Raw genomic sequence first — 20,720 nt, 5'->3', positions numbered from 1 at the left:
GGGGTTACGACCCCACTCACCACCCCAATGCGAACCCCTGCTGGGCCTGCAGAAGGCCCGTGTTTTGCTAGTGGTCAGAGTGGACTCACTCTTTTGCATTTTGAGCACGCTGGGTATAAAATGCAAGCGTTAGCGGGACTGCTAACATGTTGGCTGCCTAACGGAATGTTGGGCTGTTAAAGTCAACGAATCATTTGGCAATCAGAATGAACCGTAGAAAAGAGAGGATGCATGGATTAAAAAAAAAAGGTATATAAATATTTTAAATGTTTTATATTATCTTTGCATACATTTATTCTTATTTTCCTTTTTTTTTTAAATACATTGTAGTAAAAATGATCATGACAATATTAATAAAATGATGACAAATAATTATTTTAATAAATTAATTTTAATGAAGAATTAGTTTGCACAAACAAAAATGAGAACTCAAGTCTCACATATTCTGTAAAAATCTTTTAAAAAATAATGTTAGTCTGATATGTAACTCAAAAAACTCACGTCGACTTTCTGAGAAATGCCTTCAAGAAAACATGGCGCTAAGCTGCAGCTATGTAAACAGTTTCAACAATGCCGGCTTGCATTTATTAAGACATTTTTTTTTTTTAAAGGGAGGGCAATCCGACCTTTGCCCCCGAGCAATCACTCAGTGGGAGGATGTGTTCATGCGGCCTGCTGAGTTGTCTGTTATTTGGAGACCTCCCAACCTCCCGCGCCAGGAAAGCCCCTGAGTACAAGAGCAGCCTATAACCAAAACATTACACTTTAGGTCAATATTTTCCTGGAAGAAGCGGAAGAGGCCATTATGAGCTCTAAGATAGCTGAACTTAACCGTTTTATCGCTGCATCGTTAGCATACCATATACAGCGTACTCTGGCATTTTCACAAATCCACTTTTAAAAAGCCGCGGTGGGACAGAAGGACTTAGGCTTATTATTTCATGGAGGTTCTCCCATCCAGCAAATGTGTTATGGCGTCCAGCACATGCAAATGACATGTGTTGCCCAGTGAAGCATTTGCATGCGCTTATGGGCAGCTCAGACTCTATTGAGCCCTCAGCACGCTTGTCAGTCAACGTGCACAATAGGAAGGAGGTCACGTGGTCACCGACAGTGTGCCCTAATCGCAACAAAACACGCACTCGTTTAAACGACAACAAAAGTGAGCAAGTGACGCGGTCGCAACGCTGACCTGCATCTTGGAAATAACATCTCATGCAAATTGAGCTGCTGGTTTCATCCTTTTATTCTTGCATCGACCACACACGCAATGCTTTTTGAAGATTATTTTTAAACGGCTTAGTCAGTGGTTTTAATTAAACAATGCAGCTCTCTAAAATATTTGTTTGAAGAGTTGTCTAAACGACTGACACCATAACTTTCGAATATAAATCCTTTAGAGAACGTGTTCTCAAAAAAAAAGTTTAGAGTGATTTGTTTGGTTTTTATATTGCTTTCCGCGCTGTTTCTTAATGTGGTTTCTGTTTTATCCCCCCGAAGACTGGTAAGCCCAGCCCCAAACACGTCCGCGGCTTCTATAATAGATGGATGGATAGTTTTTCTAATAAAATGCGCAAGACAAGTTCAAGACTTGTGAGCTAAGTTAAAAACGTTGATCTGGCTCCCCCGTGTGTCCACTGTGAGAACTGCATGTTTCGGAAATGTTCCATTCGGAAGGCGTACTGCTTCTACGTACATGACATTTAATGAATTGCAAGGTCGAGCTCAAGCTTTATGATTAACCGCATGAATCAATTCTGAGGGCGGTCTCGTCTTCATATTAGTTTATCTGTATATAGTGACCGTCAACATCCCTGGTGGTCTAGTGGTTAGGATTCGGCGCTCTCACCGCCGCGGCCCGGGTTCGATTCCCGGTCAGGGAACTATGTTTTGTTGTTGATATGCATTTGCTGTACGTCGTATGTTTTTCTTTGATGCCTACAATACAGACAATGTTAGAAGCACAACAGCTAGTAATCACGTGGAACATGGAGGTATGGTGTTAAACCTGACTTCCTCCATCTTAGTTATGTGTACAGTGCTACACATGCACAGTAGGTAATATCCACTATTGGAACGCTTGCAAACACTTGTTTTCTTGACAATCTAATTTCAATGGAGCTTTGTAGCACTCATTTTACAGTTTCAAAGAATGTGATGTTCAACATCCAGTAAACTGTCACATTTGAAACGCAATTCCAATCTTTGTAAATGCTCGCTCAGTGAGGGAAACCAAGTTTCACCACTGCATTCTAGCCAAGTGTAAATGAATTTTTTTTTTTGATGAAGCACATATTTCATTACCTTGTGCCCATGTACTTAATGTTGTGACTAATTAGCATACTTTAGCGCAATATTGTCAAACTGGGAGTGAAATTCTAAGAATAACACAATGTGAAACAAAGATTTTATTCAACAATTTATTTGAAGGTGAAAACTTTCTTTTGGCGGATTTAGAACTTCTGGAACTGCTTCTTGGCGCCAGCCGCCTTTGTCACCTTGAGGACGTTGAACCTCACCGTCTTGCTGAGCGGTCGGCACTCCCCGACCGTCACGATGTCTCCGATTGAGACGTCCCTGCATAAGGTAAAGGGAAGAACAAAACCATTTAGCAAAAAAAACAAAACAAATTAATTTTCTCTCATTGTGATGCAGAATCAAGGGTGCATCAGCATTGCCATAAGGCGATGTCGTCAGAGTTAAACTAGGAAGACCATCGTGAGAAAAAACATCACTTGCAGAGGTAAAAAAATTGGGCTAGTAAAATCAAAAACGGTTGAAGGTACCTGAAGCATGGCGACAGATGCACCGACAGGTTCTTGTGCCGCTTCTCAAAGCGGTTGTACTTGCGGATGTAATGCAGGTAGTCGCGTCTGATGACAATGGTCCTCTGCATCTTCATTTTGGTCACCACACCTGTGTGACACACCAATAAAATTATTTTTTTTAACAGAGGCCCTAATAGTGTAGGAAAACAAACACTGACGCGCTGTCCCAACACCACATCAGAATCAACGTTCTGTTTTGTCCGCAGAGCCTCACAGGCTTGGAAGACCATCGTGAAACATCATTTGAAGGGCAACAACAGCTCACATAATACAATGGTTCTCATGTTATAAGCATGGACCGAATTAAATTCACAAGTCAAGGAATCACTGCATAACATAATGCACTTACCAGAGAGGATACGGCCACGGATGGAGACATTTCCGGTAAAGGGGCATTTCTTGTCTATGTAAGTGCCATCAATAGCCTGGGGAGACAAAGCAAGCTCTTTAATAACAGATGAATTAATGCAATGTGATATTTGATATATCATTTAGCTGCATCAGCTTTGCCAAAAGGCATCGTCGTCAGAACCCTGCAGGCTTGGAAGACCGTCATGAGAAAAACATCACTTGCAGCTTCTACCAGGACTACAAAGGGACTTTAAAATTTACCTCTCTTGGGGTTTTGAAGCCCAACCCGACACTTTTGTGGTAACGGGGGAGCTTTTCCTTGCTCTCCTTGCCTCCATCGGCGGCCAGAACACGCTTCTTGTTCTGGAAAATGGTAGGCTGCTTCTGATAAGCCCTCTCGGTCTGCAAAGGAACAAGAAAACATTTTCAATGCACGGCCAAAAAGTGCTTCTCAAACGAACGACGGAGAAGCTCAAGCAGGCTGAGCTAACCGCGTTAGCATTCCGGCTGCTAGCTTAGCGTCACACGAGGGTGCGCGGAGCTATAACAGATTCGTCATCTAAAATAGCTATTTAACTTGAAAATGTTAGCCCTAGCGGGTTATAAGAACCACATTCGGACATATATGACAAAAGGCGGGATTGTGTCTTTCTTAAAACGTAAAAAATGTCGTTTAAAACACCCAGGCCGTTTTCGCGAACATACTTGTGCATCCGCCATCTTGGCCAGCCGAGTTGTAAAAGAGACCTGGACATGCGCGCGACGCTCGGAAGTCCGTTAGATCCGCCGGAAATTACGCAACACATCACTATTTCGTTTTCTTTATTTCAATAAAATACAACTTTATTTATATATTTCGTAAAGATGTAGCAAATTAATTGTTATTAAAGAATGTATTTTTACTGCATTGACAGTTATCACACTTCACGTCTCGTGTGTGTAACCAGTTTTCGACGTATTTGTTTTTTTATACAAATGGATACCACCATTATTTCGAACTTTATTCCATTAAAATGAAGCATTACAGTCTTTTGAAATCTGTCTTCAAATTGTAAATTTTCATCTTCAGACTCCAGCTTTAGTGAAATTGCTATAAAATGGTTCCGGACTTTTGTACCTGACCGGTCTCCAAATTAAGTTGCACTATCTTCACGTTCCGTGTTTTGATTCTGTGATAACCCACACTTGCGTGTTTACTGGCGTGATATTACACCCGTGGGCATTTTCCTTGGATATTCTAAGTATCCGTTCTTAGTGTTGAGTTTTCGTTAGCATGCTTTTCTTTTGTCCCACCTGCGGCAATGTTTTGGTCGTCGAAGAGGGCCAGAAGTACCTGAGGTTTGCGTGTAACACTTGCCCCTACGTACACAACGTCACGAGAAAGGTGGTTCGAACACGCGTGGTACATGCGACGTGAAACTTCAAAGTTGTTAAGTGAAAGCTGACACGTTTAATTGTGCACAGGTAACCAACAGACACTATCCCAAATTAAAGGAGGTGGATGACGTTCTGGGTGGAGCTGCTGCTTGGGAAAACGTGGACTCCACTGCTGGTGAGTTGACATGACAAAATACGTTCTGTAATAATAATCCCTTGTAGTAAGAAGAAGAGTGCACTGTGTATCTTTATCGATTCTTTAAAATACAAATCAACTACAAGTAAAGAGGGCTCATTAATAATTTATAGTGTAGTATTCAATTATGTCTGCATATTCACTTAATTCCTCCAGTTAACATGCCAAAATATACGTAACAATTTATACCCTCTCTTATTATTTACAGAAACGTGTCCAAAGTGTGAGCATCCCCGGGCGTATTTCATGCAGATTCAGACCAGATCCGCTGATGAACCCATGACCACTTTCTACAAATGCTGCAACGCCCAATGTGGACACAGATGGAGAGATTAACAGAGTATTTCACACAAAAGCAATTTATTTAACACATGCATTGCGGACATAATTATTTGTGTTCAAATGTAACCCCAACCGCTCAGTATGTGATAACCATATCTTCATATAAATAATTTCTCCAAATGACATTTCAGTGATGTACTTTTTATTGATAAAATAGTACCTATGTACAGCTGTCAAACAAATTTGATTTAACGTCATTATACCGATCACACACATTGAGAGCAATGCCGACTGGCATTTTTACCATCACAATGGCATATACAGTACTTGGTAATAAAACCATTTTTTTTAACCTTTTAGTTCAATTAGTTTTGCAAGCCTCAAAACAAAACAAAGATGCAACTGAAATACACTTTTAATCATGGCGTCATTTTACATTTCAATGAGAGGTACCTGTGAGGTCGTAAGCTACTTATGGGGGCATGCTGTTGATGAAGAATTGTTTTATATCTGAATATAGCATCACTATGCAACTCTGATTTGGATATAATCACATTTTGACAGCTAGTTCCTATTTTTAACATGCTTGTAAGCATCGTCTTAAAATGAGCGCGACACTAACGTAACTTGTTCCTAAAAATTCTCGTCTGTCACAAGCCACCGGTTGACCGGGGCGGTGACAAACATCCGGCCGCCAGTTTGTGGCGGCGATACAATCGAGCGTGAGATTGACACACTGGTAACAGTTAACTTCTTCCTCTTTAAGTGAACCTACGGAGGGATTCATTGACGACAAAGCCGGAAGAAGCCTCAACGAAACTATAGGGGAGGATTAATTTGTCCATAAAGTGCAAATGTTGTCTTTTTTTTTTCCTTTTTTTCTGTAAGTACATCATGACCAGGGGAAAGGCTCAACTGTCAATCACTTTTGTGCATACTGAGAGAAGCCTGAAAGATTCCAAATGAAAATGATTCTGAATAATTAAAGAAAAAAAAAAAAAAGCAATTACATCAAGATAGGAATGTTCACATTCAAGAAGGGATCAGAAAAGAAGCCAAAGTGACATGGACACAAATGTTCACAGTCTTCAAGATGGACAGGTTAAAACATAGCTTTAAATACTCTCGATAAATAAAGACAGGAAATAAAAGATTGCGTCATGGCAAGATTTACACATCAGTTCAGATAAAGTGACCAGTTTCACAGCCCTTCCCAACAAAAAATGACTTCTTCAACTCACACATGTAACGTTGTACCAAGCCTTTACAAAATACAAAAGCAAAAAATGCTGCCCATCAAAGTTCTGCATGAACGTATGAGGTGAACGATAACTACAACATACTAATCGCGTTCAGAAGGACAAAATAAAAGAGCGACACGTTGTGGAGGAGGGGAGAGGGTCCGGGGTGGCGGGAAAGCGCTGCGCGTGTCGGTGGTTAGCATATACGTTTGTATGTGTAGATGTAACCCTTGCAGTAAGGACAGGTGTGCGTCACATCCTTCAGGTCGTCAATCAGACACGGGATCAAGCAGCAGCCCAGATCGCACCTGAAAGGGAACAGCATTTGAGTGGCAGTTGAAAATACGAGCACATGTTTTTAAAATCCTTTCAATATCCTACAGGAGTGAAATTATTTCAACGGGTGGACAGTAGTAGCTCAAAAAGTGACACACAAAGATTCATCAAACAGGAATATAGTTTTCAGAAGTCCAATTTTGACCCAATTTATAAATTTAACAGATTGTCAAGATTGATGTATTTTCACTTTATTAAATTCAGTATTATTATTATTCTTTTTTTAAATCAAACAACTGAAATAAGTTGTTCACAAAATCGTAATTAAGGATAAGCGAGCATCAACACCAGGTCATCGGTATGATACCATTTTTATTCCAAGAAGGCTGCCGATACCAGCCGCTGATACTTTAAAGCAAACAAAATCCGACATGAGTCTTTCTTTATTGTCTTTGTCATTGCGTTAAAATTCTAAATTATTGCGATGAATCTGTAGAATGAAAAGCCCAAATGCTTCCGTTTCTGTTCTTGACTCACCCCACGAAGAAGCAGAAGAGACAGAAGAGGGTGTTCATGAGGCCCACGTCGTGGGAGATGCGCGTGACGATGGCCTGCTGGCAGTGCGGACACACCGTCTGCACCGGCGACGTCTGGAACATTTCGCCCTGCAGCACCGTCACCGTGGTGGCGCTGCCCGGCGGCGCCATGACGGTGGTCGACGTGTGGGCGCCCATGTGCACAAAGTGGCCGGGGCCGCCGGGGCCCATGTGGCCCGGCATGGGGTGCGCAAAGTGGCCGGGCGGCGGCGGCGAGTAGACGCCGCCTACATGAGGATGACGAAAGAAAACAAAAATGCATTACTAAACTAGTTTATGTTGAATCAACCTCCTACAGGAGCCACCATGTGAGGAAACGTCACGCACATCCGACACTGTCTCACCTTGAGGTGGCGGCGGCATATGCATTGGCATGGGCATGGGTCCGTCTCCGGGCACGTGTGGCGGAAGGAAGCCTGGGTGCGGCCCCTCGTACGGGGGCGGCCCGTATTCTGGAGGTAGAGGTTGACCCTGCGGGGGCCCTGTTCTTACAGGAGCTGTGTGAACACAAAAATGAAATCAAACAACATCCTACATTGCAGACACGCGGTTGACAAAAGAGATTTCATTTGAACCCGCTTGTCCGTTCTTCTCCTCGATGAGGGGAGCGCTAGGACCTCCAGGATATGGCGGAGGAGGATCACTGGACATATTGGCTTGAGAGACTGGACTGTGCTGCGGTGGGGAATCTGTCGAGTGGGGAGCTCTTCTAATCGGAGTCAAAAGGATTCCTTCACACTGCTACAACACAAAGCACGCAAACGGTTTGAGTTGGAAACTTGCTCAGAGAGACAAATTAGGTGTTTGTTATTGGAATGGGGACAGTTAACCACATGGTGATAGAAGACAAGCAAAAAAATTTTGCTTACACTTACGTAGGGCAGTACGTTCAACTCTTGAGTTTTCTTTTAACCATTGATGAATTTTTAATTAATTCAGTAGTTATACACCACACAACACTGGCAATGTGAGCAATACTTGTTAAAAACAAATCCTATTCCTATTCTCCATACAAGTGTGTGACAGCAAATAGTAAAATGTTATTTTCTGAAAAGTTGATTGTGTTTAGAAAAAAATATAATATTTGAGTGAAACCAAGCTCATTAAATGTTCTTTTAAACCTCAGGCTACTCAGACAAAACGCATTTGCATCAAAATTGCAATAAATCAAAGTACTGCTACTCGGTACGTCGAGTACTTATATGCAAGTACGTGTACTCGTATTCAGTATGGAGGGGGGGAGCATTAGGGGTCCTAATTTTGATTAGAAATTGTTCATTGGTTTAGCAGCAGTGATATGGAACTGCAATGCATAAATAGAGGTATTTCTCATGTTTTGGCGATTTAATTGAATTCTATTCCAGGGGCAAAACATTGACTTTTTGTTCTGTACTGCACCACCACAACGCGGTTGACTCTTTTGAGTATTCAACACTACACTTTGTGTGTTACATCATCACATTTTCATGATCGATTGTTTTCCTCGTCGTGTTCTTGTTTCATGTTCCGAACGCATCTCGGTGGTTAGCAATCTGATGTTTTATTTAAATCCTGAGATTATCCAGCTCAAAGCTTACAAGCACAGGCAGCCCCCGATAACTTCCTTTACGTAATCGACACCAAAGAGTAAATGGGTTAACCAAAATATAAAATAAAATCCTATACAGTTGGCCTTAGCGCCTCCAAATGTTGATTACGTTATCGGTGACATAAATCAACCGCGGCTATAATGACGCTTGCTAGTTGACAGCTGACGCAAGAATCGCTCATACAGAGGCTGCTGTGACAGCGAGGGGTTATCGTTTTTACTTTTCATCAGAGTACACTTGGACCCCCCCCCCCCAAAAAAAATGAAAGAAAGACATTTAATGTCCACACGGTTGTATTTTGTTCAGATGACTGCAGCTTGTTATGCTAACGTTAGCCGCGTCGCCATTCGAGCCACTCACGAAAAGACAAACAGTGGAGGTACAAGCGCAACAAACACAGATCATAATTGCATAGTTGTTGAAATAAAATATTGTAATTAATAACGAGTTTGACCGCTATTACCTTACGCAGGCAGCGATGCGTGTGGTAAAATTGTTTCACAGTATGACGACTTCCGACGTCCGTTAACCGGATTTACACGTGATGTTTAAAAAAAAAAATAAGTATCATAAAATATTTTTTTCTTTTTGTTTCTGCTACCTTCAGCGATAGATTGAAACACTTTCATCTATTACTTCTGAATAAAATAAATTGGGAAATCGACTTAAACATTTTTTAGGCCACATACGGCAACATAAAAGGATAATATATGAATATATATTTTAGATGACGTTTGGTTTAACAGTTCGTTTAAAATATGAGTTAATTACACAGCAACCAAGAGCATATTCATCACGTATAGCACACATTATTGCAAAGTCTCCTACTGATAAATTCCAACTGCTTGCGTTATTGCAGTTTCGTAGTGTGGCCGGTAGGGAGCAGCCTCCTCCACCACATATACAAAAATGCTCATAATAATCTGATCATAGATTAGATTTTTATTTAAATTATAGTGTATACATTTGCTCTCATAAATAGTGTATTGTATACAATGTATATTTGTAATTTTCGTGTTTTTTGCAAGTCTTCCCATGCTGAGCCATCCCTTTTACTAAAAGTTGATTTCAAATTCTCGGCCATAACAGGAAAGACAATCAGAGAATAAATATAGTAATTTAATTTCACAGCAATCCAACGCAAATATAATCTGAGCAGCAACATTTCTAACCCTTTCACAAATCCATACATACCTCGGAAATAACACCATCTACATTGGTGTCTGCAAAAATGTCAACATTAAATGGCTGCGCCATCCTGGAACTTCAGATCAGATCCCTCTGGTGTATTGCAACAATTTGATCTCCGGCTTGGTACTGTTGTCTTGAATGGCTGGTGGAGATGAGAAGAGGTTTGCAGACTAGAGTCGACTCTTATAGGTGGAGCGAATCTAAATTGGACTGAATTGAACCATATCTGCGTTTCTCGTCAACAGAAGGTTCTACTCGTTTACTTTCAAAGCTTGTAGCAGACTTGTGTGACGTCGTTTTTTTTTTTTTTAGATGAAACCCGCCTCACACAACAAAACGTATGTAGGAATGAGTGCAAATGTTTGCTTTTTATGATTGCATTTAAAGGATTTTATACATTTGACTATAAAGGATTTAATACGATTGACTACAAGTTACATGTATTCCGTTTAATGCAATAAAGATATTTGCTGATTGTGCTTTGATTCGATGTGCAGTGGAAGGTCAGGGCAGGCTGTGTGTAATGCGTAGGTGGCAGATATTTTTTGTACAGGACGAGCCGCACTTCTGATAACGGGGGTACTGACGCAGGGCCTCCCCGACATCAAGGCGCTGCTGTGTGAGATTGGACGAGCCGACACGTCATCCTGCGGGCAGAAGACGTCCACTAAGAGAAAGCTAAAGTTAACTGCAGATGACACATAGCCAATAGTAGAATAGTAGGTTATCTTTGTTTTGTTTGCTGAAATGTATAATTGATCCTGGGCAACTCGGGGGGGCGTCGTCCTCTGTTGGGTACGGGGACGCGCAGAGCTGTAATGGTAGGAACCGAGCCCCAGGCTTTGTATTAGATCTCGTTTTAGGAATAAAACAGCTCCCGTGTGAAGTTGCCGGCTTCCTGGTCATCTTTCTCTCAAAAACGAGCGCGCATAATTGTTGGATGAATTAAGGTCGTGTTTGGTTAACCATTAATGGAGTCAGATAATTAATTCGAACTATTTTGGTAAACTTTTGGTACATTTAAAGTTAGAAAATTCCAACACATTGTTAATGTTGTATATCATGCGCTTTATACATAAAGTTATGTAATAATAATAAGACATTACGGCACGTTTGTGTTAGTTTTAATGGAAAGGGAAAACGGTGCAAAATCCTACATATTAAAAAAATTTAGTCATCTTCAGAAAACATGTTCAGAATCGTGAATTTTTATTTTGGGACACATAACGGTTGGGATTAAAAGTGCCAATTTTGCCAACAATTGGAATGGCTACATCATTAATTAACTGATTTAGAATATTAATTTAAGTGGGGCATGTCTTTAGTCATTAAACTTAGGTCATTCTTATTAAATGCGTTGTATTTATTTTCTTCACTCAACCCAGTTAAAAAAAAACAATAGACACGCCCGCTGACATCCCCGCCTGACCTCGCGCTGACTTTCTCCGTTCACCGCCCCCCAAAGTTTATCTCGTGCGCAAAAGCGAACGCTCCCGAGTTCAGGAAGTGCATCGGAGGAAGAAGCCAATCAAATCGTGACACTGCGCTAACGTTAGCATCTCGCTGGCTAAACAACAGCTCGCCCAGGTTCCTGTTTGGATTCGGCGCGTCGCTCCCCTCAAATCAATCGCGATGTCAAATTAAATCCATTTGTATTACGCGACTGTTTTATTTGTCGTTCGTGTTGTTCGAGTGCGGTTGCCAACTGCTGACGCTCCGTCGGTCGTCTTGGCTGCTAGCTAACGCATTGCTAGGCGGCGGAAGAAGACGAAGATGGGCTCCATCCTGAGTCGCAGAATCGCTGGAGTTGAGGATATCGACATCCAAGCTAACTCGGCCTATCGGTTTCCCCCGAAATCTGGTATGTCATCAATATTTTATCTGACTAGGACTCGCGTTACTGCTCCAAATGACTTATTCTAGTCCTGGGAGTGTGCAACACTTAAACTGTGTTTTGTTTACATGAATTTGAAATCGAAGCTCTGCACACTGGGGATTGAAATATGTCAGAATTTCGCCACAAGACTAGATAATCGATTTTAAAGTTTTAGTATCGGGTTGACTGTATAGATACTATACCATTTGGGATGCATTTCTTTGATTTTGGTGCCAGTTAGTTTCATGACATTTGAGATGACAGCACATGATTACTGATGTGATTGAAAATTATTATTACCCTCGTCCTTTTTCTCTTCTTACAGGGAATTATTTTGCGAGCCACTTCTTCATGGGAGGAGAAAAGTTTGACACCCCGCATCCTGAGGGATACCTTTTTGGGGAAAACATGGATTTGAATTTCCTGGGAAACAGGCCAGTGCAGGTGAACGCAGCTGCACGATAAACATATTCGAATGAAGCACGATGATGATAATTGATCTCTCTCCAGTTCCCCTACGTCACCCCCGCGCCCCACGAGCCCGTGAAAACCCTCAGGAGTCTGGTGAACATTCGGAAGGACTCTTTGCGTCTGGTCCGGTACGGATGAGCAGGCTGACTCACACATCAGCTGCTTTTTAAGGAGTGTGCTTGACTTGTCGAACCTCGTGATCGGCAGGTATAAAGATGACTCTGACACGCCGGTGGAGGAGGGCGGCAAACCAAAGGTTCAGTACGGCGTGGAGTTCACTTTTGATGCCGACGCTCGAGTGGCCATCACCCTCTACTGCCAGGCCTTTGAGGAATTTTCCAATGGCATGGCTGTGTAAGAATTCCTTTTTTTTTTTAACTGCGCTCCTGGAAATGGAAACCAAAAATTAGTCTTCTCATTAGAGGGAACCTATCACCTCATTTTTCACATGATATCAAATTTTTAGTCTGTCATGTTTGACATTTGCACTTCCACTGTAACTATTGCAAGAATCTCCAGTGGGACTCAGCTGCATTTGAAGTCTACAATAGATTTGACTGGTCCTTAGCAACGGCTAGTTGCCATGGATACCGTGAGACTCAAGTGACTAAGGCAAGGAAGTCGGTGTGAGGTTGTTGTATCACGGCAGGAGGAATGATGAGAACAAAAGTGGGAAAAAAATAAGATACAACGGTGTTTCGGAAAATTTAACGCGGGCTGAACGATTTAGAAAAATAATGTAATTGTATTTTTTTTTTTTTTCCAACCCCTTAATATTTTGATTTAATATCCGATTGTACTCCTCCCATGTGTTTTTGAACAAACACATGGAATAAAGTCATCTCATCGTCCTTTTCGTCTCTGTTCCGTGAAGGTACAGCCCGAAGGATCCATCCATGGCCTCAGAGACGGTCCACTACAAGCGCGGCGTCAGCCAGCAGTTCTCCATGCCTTCTTTCAAGATCGACTTCGGCGAGTGGAAAGAGGATGATGTCAGTATTTACACACACACACACACATCGTTTAGCCAGTCACAAATTAACAAAAGGACGGCAATAACATTTCTATATTTATTTTCTTCTTTTAAAAAGCTCAACTTTGACCTCGATCGAGGGGTGTTTCCCATGGTCATCCAGGCAGTGGTCGACGATGGGGACGGTAGGTTGATGTTTGACGTCGACCCTGAGCTACAAGACACACACACACACACACACACACACAGTGAATTAACTACTAATCTTTGCTTTCATTCCAAGACTGCCTCGGACACGCTCACGTGCTTTTGGCAGCCTTTGAACGAGTGCGTACGCATTCAAGTTATCATTCGAAATTGACCAAAACGTCGTTTTATGACACCAACTCGTGTTTAATTTTGTGTTTTATTCCCCCCGCAGCACGTCGATGGAAGTTTCTCCGTCAAGCCACTGAAGCAAAAGCAAATAGTAGGTTTCACGTGTATCGAGTAGAGTAGAACGCATGTTTATTTCCATTGTTAAATTAGCCAAACAGATTTCTTTCTAAATTTCAGCGAAAATTTTTTTAAAACAATGTGTCAGAATACATACATTCAGCCGTATGCTCAATCGTAATTTGTGTAACTGATGGATCACCTTTTTATTTTTATTTTTTTTTTTTAATTAACGTGTCAAAGTGTAGCAGTGTTCTAATTCGGGCTACACATTTTCGGACAGCAAGGCAAAAATGGCAGAAAAATGAACCCAAAACAATCTTCTCAATGTTTGTTCCTGGCTGCAGGTGGACCGCGTGAGCTACCTCTTACAGGAGATTTATGGCATCGAGAACAAGAACAACCAAGAAACAAAGGTAGGCCCATGAAAGCGAGGCGGGAGCGAATGAGGCGGTCTTGAAACGCGTCTTCTCCGCGCGCAGCCATCGGACGACGAGAACAGCGACAACAGCAACGAGTGCGTGGTGTGTCTGTCGGACCTGCGCGACACGCTCATCCTGCCGTGCAGACACTTGTGCCTGTGCAACTCGTGCGCCGACACTTTGCGCTACCAAGCCAACAACTGTCCCATCTGCAGACTGCGTGAGTGGCGCCGCGGTTGCTTTCCGTGGAATGCGGCGCAGTCCTCACTGCTTCCTTGTTTGCCCCCCCCCCCGACTCAGCCTTCAGGGCCTTGCTGCAGATCCGGGCGGTGCGCAAAAAGCCCGGAGCGCTCTCTCCCGTCTCCTTCAGTCCTGTTCTGGCGCAGACGATGGACCACGATGAGCACTCGGTAGGTTTCCACAACGGATGCAAGAAGACTAAAGTGGTATCGGTGTTGTAGTATCTAATTACTAATACAATTACTCAGTCCCGGCATCGCTAATATTTGTGGCTGGCTTTTCCTCAGGGCACCGACTCGGTCCCGCCCGGCTTTGAACCTGTCTCACTGCTGGAGGCCCTGAACGGCCTGCGGTCCGTGTCGCCCGCCGTCCCCTCGGCGCCTCTCTACGATGACATCAACTTCTCGGGCGGCGACGGCGGCCGGCAGCTGAGCTCCCCGGAGCATCTGAGCGACGGCGGTTTGCAGAAAGGCAAAGTCAGCAAATCACCTGACAGGTAAAAAAAAACAAAATGGCATATTAAATCACAATCGCAATTATTGTTGAAAATCGGTCTCCTCCCCGCAGCACCTCGAGGTCGCCATCTTCTCCCATCCAGGAGGAGGATGAAGAGAAGCTGTCGGAGATGTCGGACGCTCAGCCGCACACGCTCCTGTCCAGCAGCCCCGCCCCCACAGACGTAAGTCGTCGTCACCGGCTCCCGCGTCCTCGCCTTTGAAAACAGTCGGACACGACTAACCGAGTCGGTCTTCTTGGCTTTTAGGCCACAGCAACCGAGGACGTAGCAGACTCGCTGTCCCCGGATGATGGTGAGTCGGTCGATTTTGAGACCGGAGCGATTGCCTTTTGAGTGACGCTCGTTTCACGCTGCAGAGGACAGGATGCACGCCGGCGCCGACATCCTCCAGGACTGCGGAAGCGAACGCAGCAGCTTGACCAAAACGGAGAGCGACCCTCCGGGCGACCTGTCGTTGCCAGGTGAGACTCGGATCAATTAAATAATGCACTCACCGGACACCTTATTAGGTACGCCTCCCAAGTTGAATGACGTCCAAATTAAGAGCGGTGCCAAATGCTGCAGGTGTCGCCTCTCCACAAATCGGCTTTTCTCGTGTTAAGCGTCCACCTTCCTATGTTTTGTCTGTCGTCTTGAATTCACTCCGGATGCTTTGCACGTGGGCGGTGTGCTCCTCTCGTTTTCCTAACATTTCCTCTCCTTGCGCTCCTCCACATCCTCGCTGTCCTCACTCCTCACCAGCCCTCGGCCCCGACTCCTGCTCTATCGGTGTGGAGGAGTAAGCGCGGTACGTAGGCTTTCCTGTCGCGCTCTTGCCGCTTTGGATTTTCGTACGGGCCACAACGGGCTTCCCCGTCTCATGCCCCCCCGTCACCCCCGCAGGTTCGTCCGAGTCCACGGAGAGCCTGAAGAGTCAGAGCACAAACTGCTCCAGCCAGCCTCTCCTGTGCCCAGCCGGCAGCTTCCATCGGGAAGACGAGCACCTCCTCCCCTGACGTCCCCGCATTTCCGCCTCGCCCACTTTTCATTCCGCCTCCCTTCAGGGCCGACGCGTAGGAAAACGGTATTGTGTGTAAATGCTCTCCCAATGTGGATTTTTCTTTTTTTTGCGACGTGCTCTTGTTTTAATTCCACTGCTCAACGCCACATTCGGACATATATATATATTTTTAACATCTGTCCGTGTTTCGATACGCTAATCACCGGTCATGAGTTTTGTTCTATTCCTGGTGTGTTTTTGAAGTGATTTTTGCACTCTGACCAAATGGTTTATAATCCATTCCAGACTTTGCCATGAGATTATATAAAAAAGGTGTATAAGGGCGACTATTTTGCGTAAAGACATATTTTGACAACCATTCAGAGATGCAAATGATGGTCGAATATTCTAAAAGTCAGAATTTATCGCAAGGGGTGTGTAGCGATACCAGCATTCTTTTAGGGTATCGAGGCCTCGTGGAGGCTGCCGATACCGGTCGCAGATAATGAAGGCAAAAACACTTTGGCGAATTATCGTCTGTGTCAGAATTTTTGTCATTTTGTCAAATGCAATTTTATATATGAAAACTGTTGGAGGTATCAGCAATCGGTATCGGTGTCAAGAGCGACTACTCGTACTGGTATCAGTCTGATAAAAATGGTATTGAACATGCATGATCATTTAAATGACTTTATTCTTGGGGAATACATTTTAGTCATAAGATTTCTTTTTGACTTTGTCATAAAAGAGGGATAATTATTTTTGCTTAATTCTCAGAACACACCTTTTGACCGTAAAAAAGAAATCCTCTCTCTTTGTCGTTCAACATTTTTTTTTTTTTGCTTTTCAACGTTGCCCTTATACACCTTGTTCATTTTAAACATCTACATTCATTATTTAAATCATGTGCAATTTTACTCATACTTGTACTAGAATCCTGTGCTACTTACAAATTGTATACTTATTCAACATATTATTTAGGGGAAAAAAAACAAGATGCATACGTTGACATAATGGACTAGATGCATTTCTGGTGTACAGCGAACTGCCGTTATCGAGCAATGCTTAGCACCGAGATGCCGCCAAATGGCGCCAAAGCACTATTTGTATACATGGCTAACAGAATGAGTCAAGCAGGACAGGTTCTCCCAAAAATCCCGTTGAATATCACGTCTAACATTACCCACAAGTCGTCACGCGGCAAGATGCTTCAGCTGCGTGAGCTGCCGTCTGCTTATGTGATGTTGTTGCAAGAAAAAAACAACAACAAAAAAACGGAGCATTTTGTCCATCTCTGTGCCTTGAGTTGCTTTGCCAGTACGCCACATCTGCACCCAACCTGGAGATCTCATGTACAGTCTTTGTAATTAAGCAATATGAAATATCGGTGTCCATTTGCTACGTAGTGTATCGATTTATGCATTTGATCAATACGCAGATGATTCTTTTTTTTGTGGCTCCTCCGTGCCATTTCAAGTCGACCCCGTGCCTTCCTGTCCTCATTCTGACCACGTGTGTGGACCTGGTATCCAGGACAACGCCACACTCGATCGTTTGTTTGTGTTCCACCCGTAAGATGCTGTCTTGTATGTTTAGCAGCATGTGCATCGACGAACAATAAAGAGCAGACTGTCGTTATGTCAAACGTGTCTCGAGTCTTGCCATCTCATTTGGAATCAAGTTTCTTGTCACATTGAATTCAGACAAGTAATCTTACAAAACACTTCTGAATTCAGTCTCTAAATGGTTTTGAAAAATAATTGATTTGCAATATTTTTTTCTCCCTACATTGCAATTTCATGTTTTTTCTGTTTTTTTGTTTTTTTTTTCTTTCGGTTAGCCGTACGCTAAAATAAACTCAACCATGAATTCAACAGTTTTTCATCAGCAATTAAAATTGTTAACTTAATAAACACTTTGACAATGTCAATTTGGATTTGCTTAATTGTTCACACGCCGATACCAATTAATTAATTTCACTGAATTTCTTACATGCAAAATTGGAAATCTTTTTTTTCTTTATTTTTTTTACAGATCTAAGTGAGCAAAAAAAAATAATTTCCAGTGAGCTTCAATATACACGAATTCTGTGGAATACCCCTTATGGAAAAATTGATATATTATGCGATGAAATATGTCAATGCAAATGAATTTTAATCAGCATCCGTGGCTTCTTTCGAGCCGTATGAGTGATGTGTTCCTAATATTTTGACCGTGCCTTTGCTACATCGGTGCATTTGGCACGTGTTTGTTCCCGTTGGGGTTGTCTGTAGACATACTTAGCTCCATTTCATTAGCGGCCCTTAAACCTCTTCAAGAAGGTCAAATCAGCCAGACTGCAAGCCAAGCAGATCTGCCAGCGTGTGATTCCGTGAGCTTCCAAACACATGTGCTCCCACCGCAACAAGACACTCAAAATTAGGGTTGAACATCCGGGTTAATTTTTTTCTTTTTCTTGCCGTCTCATACTTTCTAGAGTAACAACTTAAAAATGTTTTCTTACAGTCTTCAATTTAATGTAACCTGTTAAACAAGGCATTTCAACTATGTGGTAATCCACTCTGAACACTAGGGGGCACTGTATAAAAGTGCAAGCCAAGAGAAGAAGACAAACGTAGAATCTGGTGGATATATTTGTAGAATGCCATGTTGCCTCAAAATTAGTTTAAAAAAAAAGCTTATTGAAAAAAGTCAGTCAGCGCTCAAGCCGAGTGCAATTTTTAATTGGGTAGAAGTGCTTTTACTGTTAGTATCTCCTCATGGCCTACAAAATGAAAATCAATAACCTCATCCAAATAAATAACATTTTCAAAAAAGCAAACAAAGTTCAATTAAATACAAAATCAAGAAAAATTAACAAATCAACTGTAAATCATCGATGAAAGGTCAATTTAAAAAGTGCACTAAAAATCTATTTAAAAAAATCAACCTCAAATCAAAAATATCTATCCAAATAAATAAATACATAAAAAAATAAACAAAAAGGGTGTTAAAAAAATCAACCCATTAAAAAAAACTGTGGAAAATCAATTTGAAAATCGAACCCAAAATAATTAAAAATCAATCACAATCTTGAGTGCCATTAAAGTGTTTCAAATATCTGTCACGGGGCAGGATTAAGAGACAGAAAAGGAGCAGGTGTCACGTCACGTTGCCGCCGACGACTCGTCGCCTCCCTGAGCTCACAGCACACACTCGAGCAGGAGCCCAACGCGCCAACATTCGGCATCATGACCCAGCACCTGAGCGGCTCGTCACCCTTCCTCAAGCCTTTCTTCCTCAAGACGCCCAGCCGGGTGGTCGGCCCTCTTCGCCAGAGGCGACACACGCTGCCCGCCAGCGAGTTCAGGAACCTCACGCCTCAGGACGCCATCAGCGTGTTCGAGATCGAGAGAGAAGGTCGGAATTGTCCATTTGCATCTTTATTACTACCTCAAAGTACATTTTCTATCCTTTTTAAAAACTGAACATTACGACTCCCATTGTGTCCATTAGCACCAGAGTCAATTTGCGTCCAATTCAAGTAATTAGTACAATTGTGATGCCCATTACGACAATTAGCTTTTTTTTTTTTTTTTTTTTTTTAATTTCATGCATATTACGGCCAAACTAGGGTTTGGGTTTCAAACTAGGGTATTTCCCAGTACTTCCATCGTTTATGTCGTTTCCTTTTAATCATGATTATGAATTACATTTCTACCTTTTGAAACTAGTTTGTCCATCCCTACCATTAATTCATCGCTACTGTTATTGAATTTTTCAACAACAAAAATATCACGTTTAGTTCTATTAGCTAAATTGGCCAGTTTGACATTTCATGTTGGGGCGTGTCGTTTATAATAGTTAAGAACATAAAATGAGATGGAAGCAAATCATTTCAAACTTCTCGCCGTGACCTGCGCTCGTCGTTCTCTCTCACCAGCTTTCATCTCGGTGTCTGGCGAGTGCCCTTTGACCCTGGACGAAGTCCTGCACTTCCTGCGTCAGTGCCCCGAACTGTCGCTGGGTTGGTTCGAGGAGGGCCAGTTGGTCGCCTTCATCATCGGCACCGGCTGGGACAAAGAAAGACTTGCGCAGGTCAGAATGCGCCACCCAAAAACGTCAGCCCCGACAGATGAGTCAAAATCAAAAAAATTTTATTCATTTTCTTCATGTGCCCCCCCCCAAAGGAGGCCATGACCCTGCACGTGCCCAACACGTCAACGGTGCACATCCACGTGCTGTCGGTGCACCGCCACTGCCGGCAGCAGGGCAAAGGCTCCATCCTGCTGTGGCGCTACCTGCAGTACCTGCGCTGCATGCCCCGCCCCCGCCGGGCGCTGCTGGTCTGCGAGGACTTCCTGGTGCCTTTCTACCGCAAGGCCGGCTTCAAGGAGAAAGGCCCGTCGGCCATCAGCGTGTCCAACATGCGCTTCCAGGAGATGGAGTACCTGCTCGGCGGCCAGGCGTACGCCAGGCGGAACAGCGGCTGCTAGCCACGCCCACCCGTTCAACGAAGACTGCCTTATAAATGCACTTTGACCCCTCCTGGATGGCGATGGCGTGCAATTTGTGCCGTCACTTTCACAATACACAGGTCGCTTCATTAGGTACACTGCAGCGAAGTCAGGGGACTCCCCCCCCCCCCCCCCCACTTTCACCCTGCACTTAACTTTCTCTACGACTGATGCGGTCTCTCGGTGTAAAATCAAATTGTCGTGGAAATTTTGCAGAATCTCCGCGTGAATGAATAATAATAAAAAAAAGACACACACCCAGTTAATATTTTATCATTTGTTTTATTTATTTATTTATTTTTTTTCTTTTTACTGTTGTTTTCCATTACATGTGAGTAGACGGGCAGCTAAAACGCTGCCGTTTCCAAGACGACCATCACTTCT

General features: G+C 43.0%; 5 protein-coding genes and 3 non-coding genes across 10 annotated transcripts; 4 read left to right on the top strand and 4 right to left on the bottom strand.

The window, feature by feature from the left end:
* Nucleotides 1–1,811: 1,811 nt before the first annotated feature.
* Nucleotides 1,812–1,883, top strand: trnae-cuc (transfer RNA glutamic acid (anticodon CUC)). The gene has a single exon. It is a non-coding gene; the product is annotated as a tRNA-Glu (tRNA).
* Nucleotides 1,884–2,406: 523 nt separating this feature from the next.
* rps11 (ribosomal protein S11) lies at nucleotides 2,407–3,988 on the bottom strand. Its single transcript, XM_088316769.1, has 5 exons — nucleotides 3,885–3,988; nucleotides 3,441–3,581; nucleotides 3,178–3,253; nucleotides 2,787–2,916; nucleotides 2,407–2,577 (listed from the first exon to the last, which is right to left on the bottom strand). Exons 1-5 carry the CDS (start codon nucleotides 3,897–3,899, stop codon nucleotides 2,454–2,456), a joined length of 486 nt encoding a protein of 161 aa, XP_088172895.1. The 5' UTR covers nucleotides 3,900–3,988; the 3' UTR covers nucleotides 2,407–2,453.
* On the bottom strand, nucleotides 2,660–2,740 carry LOC148322195 (small nucleolar RNA SNORD35). The gene has a single exon (XR_015846713.1). It is a non-coding gene; the product is annotated as a small nucleolar RNA SNORD35 (small nucleolar RNA).
* LOC148322194 (small nucleolar RNA SNORD35) lies at nucleotides 3,320–3,403 on the bottom strand. The gene has a single exon (XR_015846722.1). It is a non-coding gene; the product is annotated as a small nucleolar RNA SNORD35 (small nucleolar RNA).
* Nucleotides 3,989–4,290: 302 nt separating the features above from the next.
* On the top strand, nucleotides 4,291–5,217 carry polr3k (polymerase (RNA) III (DNA directed) polypeptide K). Its single transcript, XM_088316770.1, has 3 exons — nucleotides 4,291–4,563; nucleotides 4,644–4,731; nucleotides 4,961–5,217. Exons 1-3 carry the CDS (start codon nucleotides 4,453–4,455, stop codon nucleotides 5,086–5,088), a joined length of 327 nt encoding a protein of 108 aa, XP_088172896.1. The 5' UTR covers nucleotides 4,291–4,452; the 3' UTR covers nucleotides 5,089–5,217.
* cdip1 (cell death-inducing p53 target 1) lies at nucleotides 5,215–9,294 on the bottom strand. Its single transcript, XM_088316767.1, has 5 exons — nucleotides 9,200–9,294; nucleotides 7,723–7,888; nucleotides 7,492–7,644; nucleotides 7,089–7,374; nucleotides 5,215–6,583 (listed from the first exon to the last, which is right to left on the bottom strand). The coding sequence occupies exons 2-5, from the start codon at nucleotides 7,796–7,798 to the stop codon at nucleotides 6,472–6,474; spliced, it is 627 nt and encodes a 208-aa protein (XP_088172893.1). The 5' UTR covers nucleotides 7,799–7,888; nucleotides 9,200–9,294; the 3' UTR covers nucleotides 5,215–6,471.
* A 1,552-nt stretch (nucleotides 9,295–10,846) lies between these two features.
* Nucleotides 10,847–17,485, top strand: mgrn1b (mahogunin, ring finger 1b). 2 transcript variants are annotated; one of them, XM_088316838.1, is made up of 17 exons: nucleotides 10,848–11,788; nucleotides 12,129–12,247; nucleotides 12,314–12,402; nucleotides 12,482–12,628; nucleotides 13,149–13,266; nucleotides 13,366–13,432; nucleotides 13,531–13,574; nucleotides 13,669–13,716; nucleotides 14,030–14,098; nucleotides 14,165–14,324; nucleotides 14,405–14,514; nucleotides 14,632–14,840; nucleotides 14,912–15,023; nucleotides 15,108–15,153; nucleotides 15,218–15,322; nucleotides 15,603–15,648; nucleotides 15,744–17,485. In XM_088316838.1, the coding sequence occupies exons 1-16, from the start codon at nucleotides 11,701–11,703 to the stop codon at nucleotides 15,641–15,643; spliced, it is 1,572 nt and encodes a 523-aa protein (XP_088172964.1). In that variant the 5' UTR covers nucleotides 10,848–11,700; the 3' UTR covers nucleotides 15,644–15,648; nucleotides 15,744–17,485. The 2 variants fall into 2 exon arrangements, with proteins under 2 accessions (XP_088172962.1, XP_088172964.1); XM_088316836.1 differs by lacking the exon at nucleotides 15,603–15,648 and having other exon boundaries at nucleotides 10,847–11,788.
* Nucleotides 17,258–20,317, top strand: aanat2 (aralkylamine N-acetyltransferase 2). 2 transcript variants are annotated; one of them, XM_088316839.1, is made up of 4 exons: nucleotides 17,258–17,430; nucleotides 19,088–19,239; nucleotides 19,763–19,917; nucleotides 20,010–20,317. In XM_088316839.1, the coding sequence occupies exons 1-4, from the start codon at nucleotides 17,258–17,260 to the stop codon at nucleotides 20,313–20,315; spliced, it is 786 nt and encodes a 261-aa protein (XP_088172965.1). In that variant the 3' UTR covers nucleotides 20,316–20,317. The 2 variants fall into 2 exon arrangements, with proteins under 2 accessions (XP_088172965.1, XP_088172966.1); XM_088316840.1 differs by lacking the exon at nucleotides 17,258–17,430 and having other exon boundaries at nucleotides 19,071–19,239.
* Nucleotides 20,318–20,720: the final 403 nt, after the last annotated feature.

Source organism: Idiotropiscis lumnitzeri, chromosome 15 (genome assembly GCF_059441095.1).
Source record: "Idiotropiscis lumnitzeri isolate Australia: NSW breed Sydney's pygmy pipehorse chromosome 15, RoL_Ilum_1.0, whole genome shotgun sequence".
Classification (NCBI taxonomy): Eukaryota; Metazoa; Chordata; class Actinopteri; order Syngnathiformes; family Syngnathidae; genus Idiotropiscis; species Idiotropiscis lumnitzeri.
The sequence above is the reverse complement of the archived record's forward strand: the minus strand, read 5'-3'. Positions and strand labels throughout refer to the sequence as shown.